The sequence below is a fragment of the Lissotriton helveticus genome, chromosome 7, assembly GCF_964261635.1.
Source record: "Lissotriton helveticus chromosome 7, aLisHel1.1, whole genome shotgun sequence".
In the NCBI taxonomy this organism is placed as follows: Eukaryota; Metazoa; Chordata; class Amphibia; order Caudata; family Salamandridae; genus Lissotriton; species Lissotriton helveticus.
The window spans coordinates 282,905,475-282,928,416 of record NC_136068.1 but is presented as its reverse complement, the minus strand read 5'-3'; the positions used below and the strand labels follow the sequence as shown (position 1 = coordinate 282,928,416).

General features: G+C 43.8%; 1 protein-coding gene across 4 annotated transcripts in view; it reads left to right on the top strand.

Annotated features, from left to right (window-relative positions):
* The window catches only part of LOC144768424 (protein-glutamine gamma-glutamyltransferase 6-like), a 483,154-nt gene that overhangs the window by 211,873 nt on the left and 248,339 nt on the right, over positions 1–22,942 (top strand). For all 4 annotated transcript variants that reach the window (XM_078652069.1, XM_078652067.1, XM_078652068.1 and 1 more), the window contains exons 2-3: positions 14,797–14,970; positions 15,498–15,743. In XM_078652069.1, coding sequence (XP_078508195.1) covers positions 14,797–14,970; positions 15,498–15,743 — 420 coding nt within the window. The remainder of the gene's footprint in view (positions 1–14,796; positions 14,971–15,497; positions 15,744–22,942) is intronic.

The following is a 22,942-nucleotide window of genomic DNA, read 5'->3' as shown; positions in this document are numbered from 1 at the left end:
CATCAGCTCTTTCTTTTTCTTTTAATTATGGAGCAAAAATCATATAAATTCCTCTGTAGACGAAGATAATTCAAACCTCCAGCAGCAGTCATAAAGAAATGTTATCTTATTATAAGAATGCATTTCATTTATAAATATTTGAATGCTTCCCGACCCCCAAAACAGTTCATTTATATAGCTGCTGAGATCATACTTAAGGATTCGATAGACCCAGACATCACCATTGGCAGGGTTGTACAATACTGTGTACAGGGCCGACCAAACCAGTTATACGCACTCTCCCTTTTCTCCATGTGGGCTGCATGCAACCTACAAGGAGAAAATGGCCTCCCCATAGACGACTGTGTGGTGGGTGTCCTAGCCAATCGCACCGCTGCCATTGCAGCATTGTGATTGGCTTAGGAGAGGGGAGGGATGCTGACTGCTTTCTGTCAGGAGTAGAAACACGCAGGATGGCGTGACGCGGTACATGACCGGGCTGATGAAGGTAAGTTAAAAATTCAAATTACACTCCCCTTACGTGACCCCCTCCCCATGCAACCCCCCCACCCGCGAGTCATGCCAGCCATGACTGCTTTTTTCTCTGATTTTTTTCTATCCTTGACTTTTAGCGTCAGTAACCACCAGCATAAGTCAAAAAAAAGGGATAATCAGGGCAAAAACGATGACTTTCCTGCAAAATAAAGTCTATTTTATTTCGTAATGTTTCGCAAGAATTATTCAAAGAAAGCTACAGACGACATCAATAACATTGTTTTCAGATGGAGATGGCCTAAGTGACCGACCGAAAAACAATAGTTGAAGGAGGGTCAAGGGGACTATGTTTATAGACCATCCGAACTCAATACCCCTAATCAAACTACAACGAACACAAAGAGTTGGAGGGTCTGCTGGCAAACAATGCTGAGTCTAAAAGGTCCTGTAAAAGTCAAAGCCCAGATGAAGTGGCCAGACAACACCCACTACTGGTTCAGATTGATGAAGTGTCCATGCCACAGAGTGGTGCTGACAAAGTGCAGTGCAAAAAAATTGGGAGTGAAATGAGTGATGTTAAAATGACGGTCGAGGCAAAAGAAACATTTTTATTGATATTTTACACTTCTTTTTTAACCTGGCGTCCTGGTGAATACCAATAAAAATGTTTCTTTTGCCTCGACCGTCATTTTAACATCACTCATTTCACTGGGCTTTGACTAACCACTTTGGTTAGACATCCTACATGACGAGGCTCCGCCAAATGGGTGGGCTGATAGGATATCGACCAGAGGCAAGTGTCATGTGACCACTAGGTCTGGGTTAGTGCAATGCAAAGGAGTGGTCTCTTTTACAGGACCTTTTAGACTCAGCATTGTTTGCCAGCAGACCCTCCAACTCTTTGTGTTCGTTCTAAGTGACCGACCTCCACAAACCCTCATGCATCATTCACAGTTGGTGCTTTGTAACATGTACTATTAAAGGCTTCATATTTCAAAAAGGTGAGAAAGTGCCTCTCGAGGTCATCAATGCCAGGCTGCATACATTTATTTGGCATAAATAATGGAGCAAGATCACTGAGAAAGAGGGGGCTTCACAATATTTTTCAATATGGTATCTTTAATCCGATTATTATCGAAAATATGCGACAAATGTTGAATGACATGAAATCTCAACCCAAGACAGCACACTACGAGGCTTTGAATGCTTGGGAATGGGCTGCACATGCAAAGAATAAAGACAAAAATATCAGAGTAAAGCAAAGAGAGCAGTTCATAGCTGGATAGAAGCTAAGTTGGATAGAGAACAGCTAGTATGGTGAAGAGACATAATTGAGGGAGCTAAATTATACCCAGTATTAAAAAATATGAGAGGCCCAAGAAAAGAAAGGCCCAGTGAGAGAATCAAACTGGTGCCCAGAATAAATCCATTACTGATTGTGATTCTAGTGACGATTTCGTGGAGGATTTACATTCCTCCCCATCACCTTCCAAAAACGCAGGTCAACCTAATAATGAAACACACCTGGTAACGGCACAACTGCACTCGTCATTCCCGTCTTAACTCAGACAGGAGGACATACCTGACAGCCCCAGTTGAGACAGCCCCAAATCAAACAACGCTCATAGTGACAGTTCCTATTGCTACTACCCAGGTGTGGCAATTCCATTTGTGACTATCCCTGTTATAACGACTCAGGCTGTGACTGTCCCAGTTGTGACAACTCCAATTACCATAGCCCTGATCCCTGTGGTCTCAGGTGCGATTACAGGTGGAGCTGTTACTGCTGCTGGTCCTACGACCCAAAACTCACAGGTAGTGATAAGGAATTCCAATGCATTTACGGAAGTTGTAGTTTCCAAATCGATTTTAGTGTTCACAACACTGGTTGTTCAGGGGACTACTGGGTTTTTCGATCTAGGCGGACAGGACAGGGCCGAGCTGGGGGAGTATCTTCGGAAGTGGAAAAACAGAAGAGGTGGATGACAGTTCCCTTGCTAGAATGACTATAACACCTTTTGATGTTTCTAGGTTCATTGTGAAATTTGATTAGCTTACTAAAGGAAATTTAGATGTGTCCCACCTAGATAACTAGCTGGAACGAGGGCTTCAATATTTGAGTAAGGAAATCACATGCCATGCTGTGAAGGCTCTTGGGAGGTTGGTGCGATTGGAAAATGCGCATAATATTGATATTTCCAAGAGTCCTGTGTTAAAAAAGCTTTAGGGTTTATATTGAGGAGGAAAGGATCACTATTGTGCAGACGTCTGGGCTGAAGGTACATATTAGAGAAATTGCCGTAAGTATATAGAAATAGAGGAATTTGACAAGATAAGGCTCAGGTGGACTAAGAAAGTCACTCCTGCAGGGAATACCGAAACAAGTATGTTCCCTTTAAGAGACATTCATGGGGCGGGATACTTGCATGTGCCCTGCAGTCGAGGTGCTCTTGCTCTTTTCACAAATCAGTTTCCAAAATTGAAGGGGAACCTCGACTTGTGGTAACATCAGTTTGATCGATGTGTCATATGTTTGAAGATCTTGTGGGAAAATGTGAACACTTTTTTGAACATTGTGATTCCCAGTGACTTGGGGGCTGAATGTAAGTTGTTGGGATAGTAGCTAAATATTAAGCCCCCATGAGTGGCTCAAGCACACATGCCTTCTCCTGAGAATATGTGAAAGTATAAACAGGTAGTTACTTTCTTGAAGGCAAAGGTCCACAGAATTAGATTAGTTGGCTGAAGATAAATCAAATGACTCAAGCAGCTAAAGATTTAGTGCAGATTCCCGTTGCAGAGAGTGTTGAGCTTCATGCTTGAATGCCCATTTAATTCCCTATAACCATAATGTGGTTCCTCTGATCCTGACACCTTCCTCTTTTAACTCTCTCTTGCCACTTCTGAGATTTTATTTAGATAAGGGGAGTTCCTTTTTGGAACTGATCCATTTTATATTCCGTGATCTTGTTTTTTTTTCCATCTTCTTCTTTAAAAGCTACAAATTCAGATTGCAGAATTATATAGATATGTACTGCTTTTGGATACATTTAATAATGGTAGTAGTTTGTAACCAAATAAAATGTTGCTAATAAACCTTCATCATCTGATAGAGACTTCTAGCTGCAGATTCCTTACCTTTGGATTTCCCAGGTGTCAGGCTGGATCCAAAAACTTTTGCTTGAGCCATCGGGTGGCTCCATTCGGCTTCATGCTACCCAGTCGACGTTGTTAACATCAGTTATGACGTCATGGTCACCTATATAGGCACCACACAGGTGAGCGGAAGTCAGTTATTTTTTTCTGCACCAGTTAGGGGCTAACTCAGAGAAAAGCTACTCCTCTGTCTCTTTTTGACAGTTTTTTCTGACATGTTGTCGCCAAAATTTTTTTGCTTGTGTGTTGAGGATGTCATCTAGATGTACAGGGTACAAGACATGTGATGCCCGCCACTGCCCTGTGTCGGTCACTGACCCCCACCCTGTCTGCTGTGTCATGCTCGAACTGCTGGGCCATGGTGCTGAAGGCCTTGTTGGAGCTTTCTTTGAAGCTTCTTGCGGCCCAACAGTCAACACGGTATATCGCAACTCCTCCGAGATTTCTGTCCCGTTAAAGGAGCAGAAGGTTGCGGGACCGGTCCAAGAGTTCCAAGTCCTCTTCTTCTTGCTCAAGGTTCTCGGGACACTCGAGGAAGAGGCACAAAAAGAAGAAGAGGTCCAAACAGATTTCGACTTCGCCTCGCCTGCTGTCTGTCGACGAGACAGGTAAAGTGCATCAACGCTCTAGGTATGGATCTCCAGAGCCAGAGGTTCTATGTCATTGCCTGTACATATTGAGGATGTTTCAGGCATGGGTGAGGATTGAGAATGGTCCATGGATACATTAGAACAACAATTAGATGCTCCTGTGAAGCATTTGGACTTGTATAAGGATCTTGGAGAAGCAAGAGGACTGGACACGTCTCCAGGTACTGGTATGCTCTCTCCACCTAATGTGGCTACAGAGGAGGTGGCCTCTTATGCCATGGTGGTGAGGCGGGCAGCAGAGTCCTTGGTCTGAGGCTGCCCTCGGTGCAGGTGAGGATTAATCTCTTTATTGAGGTGCTTCAGCCTGGGGCTTGCACGCCCAAACCCCTTTTGCCCTTTAATGAAGAACTAACAAAAGTTCTTCTATCCACGAGATCCAAGCCTAGCACATGTGCTCCTGTGAACAGCGCAATTTCATGCCGCCATCGCCCTGCCCTGGGTAATTCAAGGTTCCTTAGCCAACACCCTACTCGTGAGAGCTTAGTGGGTAAGGCTCCTATGCTCGATGGGGCATTACCTTCAGCTCCTCCGGACAGGGAATCCAAGAAGCTGGACACACTTGGGAAGAAGATTTTTTCTTCTACAAGCCTGGTATTGCGGTTGGTGAATGTTGCATGCTTAATGGACCGTTTCTTGCACCGCCTTTTTGAAACAGTTGCGCAAGTGCTGCCACAGGTCCCTGAGGAGGACCTGGCTGTGATCTCCCAGGCAGTGAAGGATGGGAGAGATGCAGAAAAAATAACCATCAGATGTGGCTTAGACAACACTGACTTGCTGAACATAGCAGTTTAGTCGACAGTGGCATTGCAGCGCCACGCCTGGCTGCGAATATCTGGCTTCTCGGGGGTGTCCAGGCTAATCTCATAGTCATGCCCTTTTACCGGACTCGTCTTTTTGGTGAGAAAGCGGACTCTGCCTTGGAGCTTTATAAGGAATATTGTGCTATGGCCAGATCTTTGGGCCTCTCGGTTACACCTTGTGGTAAATCTAGCTTTTGCTTCTTTCAAGGTAATGGAAGGAGTTTTCCACTGTGTCAGCAACATTCCAGCCACCATCCAGCACAGCCAACCCAGGGTGTGCAAGGACGTGGATGTGCCTTCCTCGGAATGGTAGTCAGAAGTTGTCTGCCTCCCAGCCCCCAGCAACTGCAGCCTCCAAGCTTTCCTAGTTTGGTTCTGCAAGACCGTGTTACTCCAGTCGGAGGCAGAATTCAACACCATCTCCTCCACTGGAGGTATATAACATCGGACAAATGGGTCTTACAGATCATTCAGAAAGGCTATTCTCTTCCCTTTTTCTTTTCCTCCTTCTTTACCACCAATTCAAGAACGGCTGGTTGGAGGATTATCTAGTGTTGCTCCAAGAGGAAGTTACATCTCTCCTGGCAATGTGAGCTATAGAAAAGGTTCAGATTTCAGAAGTAGGCAGTGGTAGGTAGTCCCTCTACTTTCCAATTCTGAAAAAGAACAAAGAGTTGAGTCCCATTTTGGATCTCTGGACCATCAATCTCTTCCTCAAAAAGGAGAAATTCAAGAGGCTTGCGCTGGCTCAGGTCTTGACTGCACTTCACCTAGGAGACTGGCTGGTAGCATTGTACTTGCAGGATGCATATCTTCACATCCCCATCCTGCCTGCCCCCAGGAGTTACCTGCATTTTAAGGTAGGCCACACGCACTTTCGATTCACTGTGCTTCCATTTGGTCTTCCCAACACCCCTTGGGTGTTCACCAAGGTGAAGGCGTTGGTAGCAGCTCATCTGCGCAGGTTAGGGGTGTCAGTCTTTCCCTACCTCGACGACTGGTTGTTGAATGTGTCTTCTCCCCAGGCTGTTGTCTCCCACTTTCAGACAACGGCAGATCTCCTGCATTTGCTGGGGTTCTCTATAAATGGCTAAAGTCACTGCTGACTCCTTCTTAGATGCTCCCTTTTATCTAGCTGTTTTGGACATGGTGAAGTTTTGGGCTTATGCTCCCGAGCAGGGAGTCCAGGATATTCAGGCTATGATACTGATCTGCCTCTATCCTGGATTTAGGTGAGAGTGACTCTGAGGATTGTGGGACTTATGGCTTCCTGCGTCCTGTTGGTAAATCGTGCCAGATGGCGTATGCAGGGTCTGCAGTGGGAACTGAAGGTCATGTGGGCGCAGCATCAGGGGAATCTCTCTGATGTGGTCCATCTCTTAGAGGGAACTGCAAAAGACCTGCAGTGGGGCTGACAAACCATGATTGGGTAACAGGCAGACCCCTCTTCCTTCACCAACCAGATCTCACAGTAGTGACAGATGCATCACGCTTGGGGTGGGGCGGCCATCTGTGAGAGGTGGAGATCAGGGGACCCTGGTCACTGGTAGAATTGTGGCTCAACCTCAATTTGTTGGAGCTTAGGGCTATCTGACTAGCATTGAACGCATTTCTTCTCTATGTCAAGGGGAAGTTAGTGTAGATGTCCGTGGATAACACTACCACCATGTGGTTCTGCAACAAACAGGCCTGGATGGGGTCTTGGGCCCTTTGTCAAAAGTTCTTGTGTCTCTGAACATGGCTGGAACAGCAGGGCATACACCTGGAAGGATCTCTAAACGCCAGGGCGGGCAAACTCAGCCGTTGATGCCTAGAGGATCTCAAATGGTTTCTCCAGTTGGAAGAGGCACAAGGTCTCTTTCTGCAGTGGGGAGCGCCATGGTTAGATCTTTTCGCCTCCGAAGAGAAGGCGCAATGTCAGCAGTTTTGCACGCTGGAGTTTCCAATGTGGCTATTGCTTGGCGACGCTTTTCGTTGCGATTGGACCTGAGGCATCCTGTACATCTTTCAACCAATACCACTTCTGCCCAGAGTTCTCAAGATAAAGAACGACCAGGCCCAAGTCATTCCTGTGGCTCTGGACTGGGAACCGAGAGTCTGGTATGCATAGCTTCTTCAAATGAGCATTGATCTTCCAAATCAGGTTGCCCCTTTGGGAGGATCTTCTATCGCAGCAGCAGGGGAGGGTTTTCAATCCAAACCGGTCAACTCTCTGCCTCCTAGCATGGAGATAAGCAACAGTTGATAGCTTTCGGCCTTTCTCACAAAGTATGTAATCTTATTGTGGCGGCCTGGTGGCCCCCCACTAAGACGGTATATACCTGGTGTTGCCAACATATTTTAAAGAATTGTGCAGAAAGGTATATTGACCCTCTTTCTGCTTCTCTGTCTAATATTCTTCTCTTCTTACCATTGCCCAGCCGGGCTCTGCCTTGGGTACTCTCAGGGGTTATATTTCTGCTCTGTCCGCTTTCTTGTGGCTGAAGGACCAACCCTCTTTATTCAAGCCCTCTATCGTAAATAGATTCTTAATAGGGCTTGTCCATATATTTCCATCTAATCCCTTTATCAAGCTGCAGTGGGACCTTAATTTGTTTCTCACATGCCTTATGTGTGCCCCCTTTGAGCCGTTGCACAATTGTCTTCTCCAGCTGCTTACCATCAAGACAGCCTTTCTATTGGCAATGACCCCTGCCTGGACGGTAAGTGAATTACAGGCTTTATCATGCAACCCTCCCTAGATGATTACATTTGTGAATAAGGTGATGCTTCTCACCTGTGCCTTATTTTTACCAAAAGTGTTTACCCCATTTCATCTGGTTCAATCATTCCCACTGCCCGCTATTTTTGCTCACCCTCATCCCTCTAAGGAAAAGGAGTGTCTCCACCGTAAGGGCTCAAAAAGAGCATGCCGTTCTACCTTGGCTGCACAAAAGAGTTCTGGGTGGACGACCTACTCTTAGTGGGTTACCCTGGAGCTAAAAAAAGGTGGGCAGTGCAGAAAAAGACCATTTTGCGCAGGGTTATTATCTGCATTAAAATCTCCTACACCCTGGCTAGGAAGCAGCCTCCTGAGGGCTTATGGACCCATTCTACCAGGGGAAAAGCTACGACCACCGTGTTGGCTCAGGTTGTCCCAGTCCTGAATATCTACCACGCAGCAACGTGGGCCTCTCTGCACACGTTTGCCAAGCACTACTCCCTGAACAGTCAGGTATGCAGCGATGGGCTTCTCATGCGTTCGGTCCTGCAGGACTTTTTAGTGTAGAAAATGTGTCCACAGCTTATGGATGATATGACTTGTGTATCTATTCAAACATAAGTAATTTTTAGCTAGAAGTCTCTAGCAGATAAAACAAGTTACTTACCTTCGGTAATGCCTTATCTGGTAGAGACAGTAGCTAGCTGCAGATTCCTTAAAAACCCACCCATGCCTCCCCGCTCTGTGCACTCCTTTGATATGGCGAGGGTTGCTCCCTTTTCAAGGCCCTATTGGTGGCACACACAAAAGTCAGTTCACTTCATGACTCTGTGCTTCTGGCGTGGAAAAAATGGAAAGGACCTGACGTCCACAGGCCTGGGTGGAGCCTAATAGGTGACTGCGATGTCATAACAGACTCTATCAATGCCAACGACATCATTAGGAGCCAACTGACTTTGCGTAGGGATACTGCTCATGCAAAAGTTTCCAGATCCAGCCTGACGCCTGATAAGTCAAAGGTAAGAAATCTGCAGCTAGATATTGTCTCTACCAGATAATGCATTACCAAAGGCAAGGAACTTGTTCGTTTAGACACCATTCTCTCTGTCTCTATTGTTGACAAGAAATTCCATATGTCTAGTGGAGGACCCTATACAATGGCCACATAAGGATATTTAGGTACAGGAAAATCGACCCTATCACATCATTATGACCTGTATATTTTGAAAGCCTTCTAGTTTGTGAGAATGATGCGCGTTCCTCGTAGTGCCTTTGGCTGAAGGCGCGCCAAAGCAAGCCCGTTTGCGCCGATCCACGCCTGTCCGGCGACCATCACCAGCCACTCTGATAGTTGCCCCCCCACTGCTAGGCTTTGCTCGACCAGGTCCCAGCTACTGTCTCTATGACAAGGTGATTGTACCCTCCCCTCAAGTTGCAGTCTTCCTGGGCTGGCAACGTATGATTTTAGATGTGAGAATTGCCCATTTACTTTGAAGCCTCCTAGTAAAGGTCTACATTTGCAGATAAGGGGTGCCATGTCTCCCAGTCCCACGGATTCTTTCAAAGCCTGCCTGCTTACCTGCAGGTCCCTCCCGCGCCACGCAGGAGATATTTGGCTCTCCCTTTCTACTCCCTCTTGGAATCTCATGTTCCTGACAGAGACGTGGGTCAAAGATTCGTCCAATCCTGACATTAATCTGGCAATCCCCCCAGACTATCGCTTTGTGGGGATCCATCGCTCGTGTTCAAAGACGGGGGGCGGGATCGCTGTTATCCTTCGATCCCATTGGAAGATTACACCCAGGAAACTTACCTACCTCGGTGCCATCGAAGCTATGTATTTCTCCATTTCGGATGCCTCATCTTAGCGGGCGTCCTGTTATATACCCCCCCTGGCTCCTCGCCATCTTCTTTTACGGAACTCCTCACCACAATTGCGGATCTCTCCCTTAAGCACCCCATTTTGCTCTCCTCTGAGACTTTAACATTCATGTGGATGTCGCCGCATGCGCTAAGGCTAGACACCTGGTCACCCTACAGGGCCTTAACCTTCTGCAGCAGGTACAGGGCCCCACACATTAAGCAGTTGTTTACAAGAAACAATGGCTCCTGTGGGTAAATAAGAACTAGTTCTGGTAAGGATAACTCACAACGGCAATGAGGGTGATTGAATTAGATGTCAAAAAAGGAAACTAAAAATACACGATGCGAATGTCTTGGTCATTTATGAAATTATTTAGCAACATTATAAACACATAGGCAATCAAGTAAGTGATGGTGTGTCCCAAGTGAATTTTAACAAAAAAGAACCTAAACTGCTAAGGTGAAACATAATATTGTGTAGATAACATAAGGTTTCAAATGTACATTTCAGTTAAAAAGAGACAACCTAATTGTAGGTATAAGCAATTTGAGGTACAGCAGTTGAAGTGTATAGACAACTGTGGAGAAAGGTCTATCTCTTTATCTCTGTCGACGAAGTTTCGACCTCAATATGGTATCAGGTCTCTTCAGGACTATTCAATAAGGGGCACCTGTGATTGGTTTGCCTTGCTTGTTGAGTGTGCAAATTTGGCACTGTGAGGTAAATGTGAATTTAAAAACTTACAGGGATCCCGTCCGGGACCCCTGCTGAGGGTGTGCAGTAAGCCGGCAAACGCGATGGAATGTAGGTCCGCAGATCCGTTGATAATTATTGACGGGGTATCAGAGGAGAGGCACCTACATTCCATCGCGTTTACCGGCTACAAAAATTATTTGTAAACTGTTGATAAATAATTTCATAAATGACCAAGACATTCGCATCGTGTATATTTAGTTTCCTTTTTTGACATCTAATTCAATCACCCTCATTGCCATTGTGCATTATCCTTACCATAACTAGTTCTTATTTACCCACAGGAGCCATTGTTTCTTGTAAAAGTCTTCACCCAGGCTCCCAGTGAGTAGGGTTTCCTTGTTTCCTTTCCCACCACACATTAAGCAGGCCACACCCTTGATCTATTATTTTCTAATCATCCGGGCCTTTCTACCCTACCTCCGTTACCCCTCACCTGGTCCGACCATTACCTGATCCCGTTTAGGTTGGCCATTCCCCAGCCATCAGATACGTCAACAAAATCCAGGGACTCTGGCAGAAAATGGCACAAGGTCACCAGCGAGGCCCTTGAACCCATTTTGGCTAACTCATCCAATGATCTGAACACCGATGTTTCCAATTTTAACACCAGTCTGTCCTCTTCCATTGATCTCATCGCCCCTGTGCGACCTTTATCTTCCTTCAGAACTAAGCCCTCTGCTCCTTGGTTCTCCGTGGCCTTACGCACTGAAAAGAGTAAATGCAAAAAACTTGAACGTAACTGGTGACTAACATATGATACCATCTCTAAGGCTACCTACAGAGCCGCTCTAAAAAAAATTCACCAACTTAAGCATACCACTATGAGGGAATCTTATGTTAGCAAAATCAGTGCTGCTGAAAACTCTTCAAAAATGATATTTAAAATTGTGAAGGGATTTGCCAAACCTTCAGCTCTGGCCTGTCCGATCCCCCCCAGCCAATTCCTCTGTGACGGTCTCTTGATTTTTTTTTTAGGACAAATTGCGGCTATCTCTGCCTCTTTCAATCTAGCCACCGTATCTCCACCGTTAGAGCCTAAAGTTCCTCAGGAGGAGGTGTTTGTATTCTTTAAGGCATTATCTATGGAAACTGCTCCGATTAGGTTGAGGCAGTGTAAATTGGGGTCACCATTAGACCCTGTTCCTGCCCAGGTGCTTAGCACTCTTGCCCCCCTTGTGGCAGGCCCTCTAATTTCTATCTGGAATATGTTCTTACTTTCAGGTCAGTTCCCCTCCCTATGGAAGCAGGGGATGTTGATCCCCATTTTAAAGAAGGCTGACGCTGACCCTTCAGTGTTCAGCAATTATCGCCCGATCTCGCTCCTCCCTAAGCCTGCTAAAATCGAAAACGTTGTGCAAGAGCAATTAGGCAGTGATCTGGAGTCTAGATCACTACTCCATGACTCACAGTCCGGTTTTAGATCCGGATTCAGCACGGAACCTGCACTACTGGAGTTATCCGAGACCATTCGTGAATGCGTGGATGCAAGCGAGGAGGCCATGTTGGTGCTCCTTGACTCATCTGCTCCGTTTGACACGTCCCACATGCCATCCTGTTAGATAGACTGTCCAGTCTTGGCATACGGGATACCCCTTTGGCCTGGATTAGATCTTTTTTGATGGGCAGAACGCAGCAGGTCTACCTTCGGCCTTATGTTTCAGAGGATAAACCGCTTTGTTGCAGGGTACCGCTGGGCTCTGCACTAATCCATCTCTTTTTCAATGTCTATCTTTCGCCTCTGGCTGAGGATGTTGAATCCTGGGGGGTCAGAGTGATCTCTTACGCTGATGACACTCAGCTTGTGTTTTCATTTAGAGATCACTCTGAAGGCAGCTTTGCCAACTTCAGACGCTGCCTCACCAACATATCCTCCTGGATGACTCTCAACACCCTCAAGTTGAACACTGATAAAACCGAGGTATTATTCTTCAATCAAAGCACCCCACTTCCCTATATACTGTGGTGGCCATCGGAGCTTAACCCTCCCCTGGAACCAGTTAAATCAACCTGAGCTTTCAATTTGGCAATGAACTGTCATGTAAGAGTCAAATTAATAAGGTCACCTCATCCTGCATTGGTAAACTCCGTATGATTAGGAAAATTCTTCCTTTTTCCCCCCAGACTCGCGCAGGACCGTCATTCATGCCCTAATCACTTATCACCTGGATTATTCTAACGGCATGTATGCTGGAGCTCCAGCATATTTGATCAAATGGCTACAGTTGATACAGAATGCAGCAGCTAGGCTGATATGCAACATTCCCTTTCGCCATTCAATTACTGCATATCTGACGAAACTTCACTGGCTGCCAGTTAACCATCGCATCCATTCCAATTTAAATCTTTAGTCCTGGACTTCAGGGCGCTCAATGGCCTTGGCCCGGCCTATCTCAGATGCAGGCTAAAGCCGGTTCAGTCTGCCCGAGCTCTTAGATCGAATCATCTTCATCTCCTCTACTCTCCCCGCTTTCGTTGCTATAGAATGGGGGGAAGAGCCTTTGCTGTTGTGACAGCTAAACTGTGGAACAGCCTACGTCTGTGTCTTCGGCTGACCACATCTGAACTCGTGTTCCGACGCAAATTGAAAACCTGGCTTTTCTCCAACCTCTAGCTGCGCCTGACTGCTGTGCTGCCCTAGTCCACAGCGCCAGGACACCGCCGCCGGGGGTAGCTGCGCACTCTATAAGCTGGTAAATAAAATAAATAAATAGTAATTGCTATCTTGCTTGGGTCTTTATCCAGGTCGTTGCCAAAAATATGTTGTATCTTGCCAGATGTAGTCGAGTTGTATTAAAAGTGTTTCTTTATTAAGGTCATGTTGCAGGATGGCATTCTCGTACAATAAGTTGGTTTCCATGTACATCTGCCCTTCAGCCCCACCAGGAGCAGCCTGCCTGCTGTTCAGCCCTTCTTCCAACTGTCACACCTCACCCACACAGGCTCCCAAATAATCCAAGCATCACTGTCACTCCAACATTCCACTCTCAACACTCACACTGGCTGAGCAGCAGACAGATGAGTAAACTGGGATACACATACGTAAATAACCAGAATATAACATATCTCTGAGCAAAATTGTCATTTGAAGATGGTGTCTGCATGTAAAGTAATATTGAAATGATTCACATAAAAGCAGCATTGATCTACACACAAGAGATTCAGGAGAGAAGCACAAGCAAAATAAACAGTGAATTGGATCTGGCAGTTGATGTTGGGAAAGAGGATTTGTGGTATTGTCTTTACTTCAATCATTCACCACCCCCTGCCCCACTTTATGACTTGGAACACTCGGGGGTGATATTCAGAATGTCACCACCGTGAGCGTTCCAAAGCAAGCGCCTGAAAACTAACCCTGGGCGAAGAACTACGCTCCGTTCGCGGAGCTTGCGGAGTTTTGGCAACTCCGCGTTCTACGGAGAACGCGAAGCTGTCGATTACTCCGCGATCCGGTGCGTAGCGTAGTTCTCGCGCGCTGAATAACATTATCGCGTGCGCCGGGGTAAGTTCGCGCGATATTTGACGCGATCACGCACTTTGGCAGTGCGAACGAGAAGATGAGTTCCCCAACATGTCTAACACACAGCTATGTCGAGCATGCAGGCAGCGCCCCGAACACGCGCACCGCGCTCCCGAAGACGAAAAACGGCGCGCGAACGGGTCTAGCAAGCTACTACGCATGTCCGCGGAGCTACGTGAAGGTCGCGGAGTGCAACTGCGTCTTCGAGTAGCTCCGGAGTGCGGCTCCGCGAACTACGCCCAGGGTTACTGAAAACGTGTGTCACTGGCAGCTGTCCCCTGTCAGCTGTGGCTGGGGTCGTTTGTTCTGTAACCTGAATAAAGGATTGTTTGTTCTTCACTTGGTGTCCCTCCTGATTGAGGCAATTCTACAGGATTGAATTAAAGTTGTGCGCCCGCTCTTGTCCTGCTCCTGCACTGCATGAGGAACCACAAATGCCCTCCTAAACTCCCCTCTCGCCTGCTCTGCCCTCGCGTGCACCCGCCACATTTACCATGGGTCTAAACAAAGCATTTTACAAGCATTTCCAAGCAGGTGCCACAGTGATTTCGACAATATTTTCCAGGTTATTCGCCATCATATCCTTGATAAATAGCTTGTATTTCCCGTATGTAGGTGTGAGTATTGTGGCAGAAATCGAATGCTTAAATCTAGAGAGCTTCTAATGAGAGCCTAAGAGTATTATCATATTGCTGCCTCTGTAATGTTTACCTGCAGTGGGCTTCTACAGTGTGCACAATGTAAGAACAATTAGCACATATATAATTATCACTGACTTAAGTTTGTTCTGAGCATGGAGGTACATTATCTTATTGCACTTCAATATCTTGAAGTAATACAAAGGAAATGGCATTCATATTTTCTTATTTTTGTAACAGGTTTAAGATTGAAGCTGTACGATTTACGCTTTGAAGAAAACAGCATAGAGCACCACACAGATAACTATGTAAGCGAAGACCTCATTGTGAGGAGAAGTCAGCCTTTCAAGATCCAATTAACCTTCAACAGAGATGTCTCGAAAGAAGACGAGTTTCAGTTTGTTATTATGACAGGTACAGTTCCATAGGACAATTACACTATGTACACAAACATGACTCCCTCAGAGCACACTACGACATCATCAGAAACAGATCATCCATAGCACACAAACAAACAACATACAATGGTAATAGCAAACACAACACTTTACCTCACAGACAAGGAGCCTCAAAAGACTCACTCGAACAACATAAAATGTCTGCCACACAGCTAGCTCACAAAAGTAAGCAACGTTCCCAGAAAAAACACCATGCCACCAAGTCATCTCCACTACACGCTCACATAGTGATGCGTTGTCCTGATGAGGCTTTTGCCATAGGAGCAGGAAATCCTAATCACTAACCTATCTCTCATGCAGGCAATCTCAGTCACACACTATCCGCAGAGGCAGGCAATCTGCAGCACACAGCCACGGCATTGAAAGGCATATCTAAACCATAGACCTCATAAACAGGTGATACTCATCACACACTTCTCTTCAGATGCCAATATTTCCATTGTAACAGACTGATTATTATGTTGTATGCATTTTGTTTTACAGGGCCGTCCCCTTCTGAGAAGGACAACACATGGGCCAGCTTTCTTATCTCCAAGGCTCAGGAGTCAGCATCCTGGGTGGCGACTAAACACAGCAATAGTAAAAATGGTTTGGTTGTCACCATTTCTAGTCCTGCCAATGCAGTGATTGGGCGCTACAAGCTCAGTATCAAAATTGCATCAAAGAACGGCAAGACTACCTCCTCCCGACTGGATGGCTTCATTCTCTTATTCAATCCTTGGGCTCCAGGTAAAAACTATATTTGATATGATTTAAAGTCCCAAAAACTTCTCAGATAGCCAAAAAGATGTATTGCAATTGTGCTTCTATTGGTCAGATTCTGCCTCTATAGGGTAACGGGATACTAAACATGGTATCAGCTATTATATCAATTTATTTGTTTCTAGAGCAATACATTTGTTGTGTATAATGCCTTTATATGGCTTTTGCATCCAAAGAAGGTTATTAGCTGCGGAGACTTCAAAAGAATCCATATGTGATGAATCTGAAAGCAAAGAAACTTAGATAGACTTAATGTCAGTTTAGCAACAAACCGCTAATGGTGCAAACACTTTACTGTGAGGGAAGAGTGACGAGCGATCAAACACAGGTTTGCAGTTGCTGGAGCAGGAATCAATTTGAATAAGACAGTTTAACATGCCTATCTCACATTTAAAGTGTTGATCCCCACTCGCGGTGTTTCCCTTTAATTCTTGGTGACAGACCTTTGCCGTCATTTATGAGATCAGGAGCTATACTTCACATAAATGAAAATCACAATGCTATTTATAATTTCAGTCAATAACGAGAGGTAGGTGTACGTTTTAGGGTTTAATTTTTATTTAAAAGTGTTTAGTACACTTTCTTTTCTTTTTATTCTTTATTCAGTTAGTTTAAATATCAACCAGATTACGTAATTAATCATAAAAGAAATGGTTAGAGCAATCATAACAAATTATGCATGAAGTGTGTTCTATAAAGGAAAGAATTCCCTTTTTCCTAGAAAATGAGGCGGAAATGGTGTTAGTAGTAACTCATAAAGAGTCCAAGTTCGAGAGGCAAAAAGTAAGATAGAGCATAAAGCTCAAATTCAGTCAATAATGGCTAAACTTCCAATAAAGAGATTCACAAACTCAATAGGTCTCAGAGAATGAAGAAAAATTATCCTGCAGTAGAAGTAGTGTAATGTCGCTTAAGTTCCATGTTCTAACATGGAACGTGGAGCACAGGTGTACTCTGAGAGTCAGTTGACTCAAGTCCTCGATGGATGGGGTCGCTATAATAAAGCTTCTACATAAAACTACTACTTTCAGTGTTTTGAGCTTCAATAAACTGGTAACGATCGCGTGCAGGAAGAGGATTAGTTGACCCCAACGTTGAGAAGAAGGAGAATAGTGCAGAACGAACAGTACATCAAAGGAATAGGACAGAAAGCGGCAAAGCGGAATTGCGGAAACATCCTACCGGTGTAGCGGTTATCTGTGGATGTCGTTCTGTACAGGTAAAGTGGACCTGCTGGTAAAATCGTGAGTAGTAGCAAGCGTGAGGAAGAAGTGGCTGCTCGCATGCAGATTGCGCCTGCGCTTCACGGTAACTGTTGTTTTACAAGCTTTGTGAGTGGCATGCTCTATTGCCAGTTGAAAAAAGCCTGAATGGGCTGCACAGAGGAAACAAGCCCAGTTTTATCTAAAAAGAAGACGGAGTGTCAGGCATGTGGGAAAGGAATCAAGCCCAGTTTCCGAAGGATATTGTCCGGAATGTTTGCGTGGGGATGACGGTGGCCATTTTTGAATGGGAAAAGTGAACTTCATTGGATAATTGAGAAAAGGAGGAGTTCAAAGGTGGATTATAGTTGATTAACTTAAAAAAAGAGAGAAAGAGAAGAAAATAGAGAACATTTGCAAGTTTGCCACCACGGTGACAAGCACACCTTAAAGTACAGCTGCAAGCTTGTCACACCTTAAAGTACAGCTGCAAGTTTGTCAACACGTGACAAGCACACCTTAAACAAATAATAATTTTGTTGTTTGTTTTCGGTGTCTTGTATTTCTATTTTATTTTACAGTATAATACGTTAAATGTTATATTATATGCTAGTTTTTCATTAGTAGTCATTTGTGTCAAGTTGTATAGGGTATGATTCAAGTGAAATTACATTAAGTAGATAAAATGCAAAATGTAACTGAGCCACCATTTTTCATGACAAGTCCAGGGGAATCACAGGTGAAATGGCAGAAGTGGAAGAACCTTTTTGAGAATTATGCAGGTGTATGTGGTTCAAATTTAAGTGCAGAAAGAAAACAAGCACTTTTACTTCACTGTTTAGGTGGAGAGGGGAAAGAAGTGTTAGAAAATCTGCCTCAGTTAAGTCCGTTATGTCAAAGAGGAATAAATGAATATGAGGTATGTGTAAAACAATTGGACCTACATTTTCTGCCAAAGGTTAGCACCATTATGGAGCGATAATATTTTGGTGTAAGACAGCAAGGAAAGGAAGAAACTGTGGAGGAGTTTGTGACTCCTCTTAGGAAACTAGCGTCAAGTTGCAAATTTGGGGAACTGGTAGAAGAAAGAATTTGTGAAGAGTTTGTGCTAATATGTGGTAGTGGCAAAATAAGAGAGGAACTATGGTTAAAAGATGAGCCACCTTTAAATTTTTGCAAAAAGGGTTGAACATGTGTTAAAATGTGTGAGTGAATTGAGCAAGGTTGGGAAGTCTGCAGTCACTCAAGAAAAGGTAGAGGAAGTTGTGTGTCAGGCTTTACATAAGAGTGACGCTGATAATAAGAAGAGTGGTGAGGATGAGAAAGGAAACAAGACTGGTGAGTATGTAACAAGAAATGTTATGCCTTTTCATGGGACTTGTTATAGTTGTGGGAAAAGTGACCATAAAGCGAATGCCAATTTTTGTCCTGCACTCAGTGTGGTTTGTAACTATTGTGGCAAAAAAGGGCATTTCTCAAAGAACTGTCATTTACGCAACAAAAGAGATGGTAAGATTGATGTGAAAGAGATCAGTTTTCAGGTGAATGAGGTGTGTGGTTTGGGATATCCTTCGGAATGGGTTAAGATAGAAGATGTGAAGATAAAGATGAAATTTGATTCTTGTTCTCTTCCCATATTTATCTCTAAAGATATTTTTGAACAGAATTTAAAAAACAAAGTAACATTATTAAAAACTGATGTAAGGCCAACAGGTTATGGGGGTATTCCAATAAGGATGTTGAGATACTTTCAGACTTGTCTGGAGTGCAAAGAGAGATTTACCGATGCTAAGATATATGTAGCAAACAAAGGGGATAACCTACTGAGTTGGACACACCAAGTGAGGCTTGGAATTATTCTTGATCCTAATGGGAATCCTCCTGTACAGGTGCAGTCTATATAGAATGTTGGTGACAGGTATGTGAAGAAGTTTGGTGAATTATTCAAGAACTCTTTAGTACGTTTGTAGGGCTACAGCCATAGTATCAAGTTGAAGTTAGGTGCAAAGCCCATTGCAGCAAATGTGAGGAGAATTCCTCTGAGTGTACAAGAACCTGTACAAAAAGAAATTGACAGGTTATTGGATGCAAGTGTGATTGAGCCGGTGGAAGCGACAGAGTGGTTGGCTCCCATTGTGGTGGCTAGAAAGAGCAAAAATGACATTTTTCTTTGTGTGGATTTACGTACTCTCAATAAGGAGGTGGTTGTAGACAAATTTCCATTACCTAATATAGAGGAGATGGTTTTGACTTTGGATGGTGCTTGTTATTTTACTATACTGGATTTTGCTTTGGCGTATTCACAGGAGCTTACTGCTTACAATACAACTATGGGAGCATTTAAGTTTTTAAGGATGCCTTTTAGACTGGTCTCAGCTGCCTCTGTTTTTCAGAGAATTATGAACGATGTGGTAAAGAGGATTAAGGGCGTCAGGTGTTATCAGGATGATCTGTTAATTTACAGTAAGACCATTGAAGAACATGGGAGAGTTGAAAAAGTGTTGAACAGACTTATAAAAGCTGGCTTGACTCTATGTTTTGATAAGTGTGAGTTTGGGGTGACAGAAGTAGATTATCTGGGTCATCATATATCTTGTAGTGGTGTAAAACCAAAAAAAGAGTTGGTACATGCAATTGTAAATCCAAAGGAACCGTGTTCGAAGGAAGAGCTAACATAATTTTTGGGTATATAGCAAGTTCATACATTTTTTTGCGTATAAAACTTGTTAACTAAGAAGTTTGCTGTGCAAAAAGACAGAGTTTGTGTGGGATGAGGTGTGTAAGGAAAAGTTCAAGAATGTCAAGCGGCGGATCTTAGGAGTGCACCTGATTTCCAAGCTTTCAAACCTACTGATTTGACGTACATCGTGACAGATGCAAGTAAGAAAGGATTAGGCATATTGTTGATCCAGAAAAGAGATACTCAGGAGTGTTTGGTCGCTTGTGTGTCAAGATGTTTAAGAGGTGCTGAGATAAACTACTCAGTCATTGAGAAGGAGGAATTTAGCCATCTTTTGGGCTTTGAATACATTTAAGAAATTTGTTTGAGGTACTCAATTTATTGTTAGGTCTGATCATAAACCTCTGAAAGAGATTTTTGAGAAAAATGGTTTGGACTCAATTTCTTCTAGGATCAGAAGGTGGGTGATTTCACTTCAGGAATTTGATTTTGCTATGGAGTATATTCCAGGAGCAAGTAATGTTTCGGCAGATTGCCTCTTACGTTTGGTAGGTACTGTAGAATGTCAAGATGTGAAAGGAGTTGAAGACATGGCGGATGAATTTGATGTGAAACTTTGTGAAATCACTTCAGGAGCCATCAAGGAAGATGAATGAAGGGAACAAGTGGAAAAGGACAAGGAAATGCTGAAAGTTATGGATATGATTCCACAAGGTAAAGGGAACAAGCTTTAGAAACCTTGGTTAATGGTGTGTGACGAGTTAGCCATCAGTAATGACATTTTAACCAGAGGCACAAGGTTGGTTCTCCCAGTGGGTTTGAGGGACAACATTATAAAAAGGGCTCATGAGGGACACATGGGTATTTGTAAAACAAAAGAATGCATTAGGCAGGAGTTTTGGTGGCCTGGTCTAGATTTTATGGTAGAACGTCTAGTGCGTGATTGTGTTCCTTGTTCCATGAGCGACAAGATTCTTAAACCCAGACAAACTCCTATGGTCTGCAGGAAGTTACTCATGTTTCCTTGGGATGAAATAGCCATTGATATTGTTGGACCGATTCATGGTGAGCAACAGACTCCATATCTAATAGTTTTACTTGATTTACACTCATGTTGGATTGATGTAAGTTCTGTATGTGACATCTCTACTTAGGCTGGAATTAAGTTTTTATATACTATTTTTAAACGTGAAAGCTTTCCAGGTTCTTTATTATCAGACAATGGCACACAATTTTGCTCTGGTGAAATGGAGGAATATTTGACTAAGTGTGGGATTGTACATAAAAAACCCTCGCTTTATCATCCAGAGACCAATGGGGCCATAGAAAGATTGAACAAGACCTTGAAAGAAAGTATTCAGTTAGCAACAGTCAACAGTTTGAATTGGAGAGAGGAGTTGCAAAGAATTACAGATTACAGATTTACGCCACACTCATCAACAGGGAAGACTCCTTTTAAGTTATTCAAAGGAAGATCTGCAAATACCATCATCTGCCCTGGCTGGATGGCCTTGTATAAAGGTATAAAGGATAACGACATTGGTCAGTGAAGGAATAAAGAATTAGATTTACAAAAGAAAAGGAAGATTTATTTTGATGCTTGAAAATCAGCTAAACAAGTGGAATTCAAAGTGGGAGACAAAGTTAGAGTTAAAGCGCCTGTAGGTTGTTTCAACTGGTCGAATTTCACTGATGAAAAGACAGTGGTGAAGATGTTCAAGAATGCGGTGAAAACAAATGATGGTAGCATCTGGAATCTTAGCCGTGTTGTTCATGTAAAATCTAAATGTGATGATGGAAGTGGTGAAGAAAGTTGCAGTGTTTTTCTTTGCAAAAGCAGTGTTTTGAACCCATTCGCAAGAGTGTAAGATATTTTAAAAGTCTGGTTAATCTGAAGCATTTTATAAGAAGTTAGTTATTTATGATATATATATATATTTTTTTTAAATTGTTGTTTCACATCAGATGGGAGGAAATATGTGGGCAATATATATACTTATGTATTTATGGTGTACTTAGAATCTGTAGGTGCTAATTCCATTTTATTTAGTTTCAAATTGTAAAGAGAAAGAAGTGTGATGTCGCTAAAGTTCCATGTTCTAACATGGAGCTTGGAGCGTGGATGTTCTCAGAGAGTCTGTTGACTCAAGTCCTCGATGGAAGGGGCCCCTATAATAAAGCCGCTACATAAAACTACTATTTCCAGAGTTTTAAGCTTAATTACAAGTTGCAACTACATTCAGCAAATCAGGTAGGGAAGGAGAGGCAAATCAGCATTTAGCCTCCAGCATTAAGCCATTAGCACTCATATTCAGTGCGGCCAAGTTACAAGGGTCTAAAACAAGCATTTGCAATGCAATAGGTTTCATTTATGCGAGTTTAAGCTAATGGCATTGTAAATGACAATGTTTTTATTTATGTTTTAAAAACCAAAACATAAATAAAAGGCATTGACATTTACAATGCCAGTAGCTCGAACTTGCATAAATGTGAGACCTTTCGCATTGCAAATGGTAGGCATCACGAACAATGGGACGAGGTAGGGAAGCTGTGGGTGGTTTTAAGAAGGCACTGACAACAAGAGGGAGGGCGGGGAGTAAAGAAGGCAAGGAAAACGGGAAGGAGGGTGTAGCGTTCAAGAAGGCACAGACAAAGTGAGGGAGGGCAAAAAAGTCACAGGGGTAAAGAAGACACAGACAAAAGAAGGCCCCAAAGCCCGTCATGCCTGCAGTAAGAGAAAGTTGATGAAGAAAATAGTGCTTAAAGTACCATGTGTCTTTTATGCTTTAGGCCCAAAGCTGGCTGTACTCTCTCGGTGACCTAAGACTGACCCACAGTGTGGAAAGTCATTGCTTATAGTAAGCTGTATCCATGCTGGCCAGGGTGCCTGCTTGCCGCTTCTTCTACCCCCTCACTCAACCCCAGCTGGAAGAGAATGGCACTCGAGGGTTGTGTGGTTACTACAACTTATGAATCTGCTAAACTACAGACACCAGTTATTGTTGGAACTACCTCTCCCTCCCAGACTCACTCTCACAAGAGACACAAAACTGACACTTGCAAGAGAGGCCACAAACTGAAAAGGGGTGACATGCTCTGGTGGGAAGTTTGGGGAGGCTTGCACTGTTGTTGAGGTCTTTACTCTCTATTTGTTGTTCGACAACCTGCATCTTTTATGAACACTAACTCCTCCAGCAAGTAACTGATGGAGGATATACGGTCTAATGAATAAACTGCAGGTTGCCCAAAGAGCCTATGACATCAGGTTCACCCCTCAGCCCTGG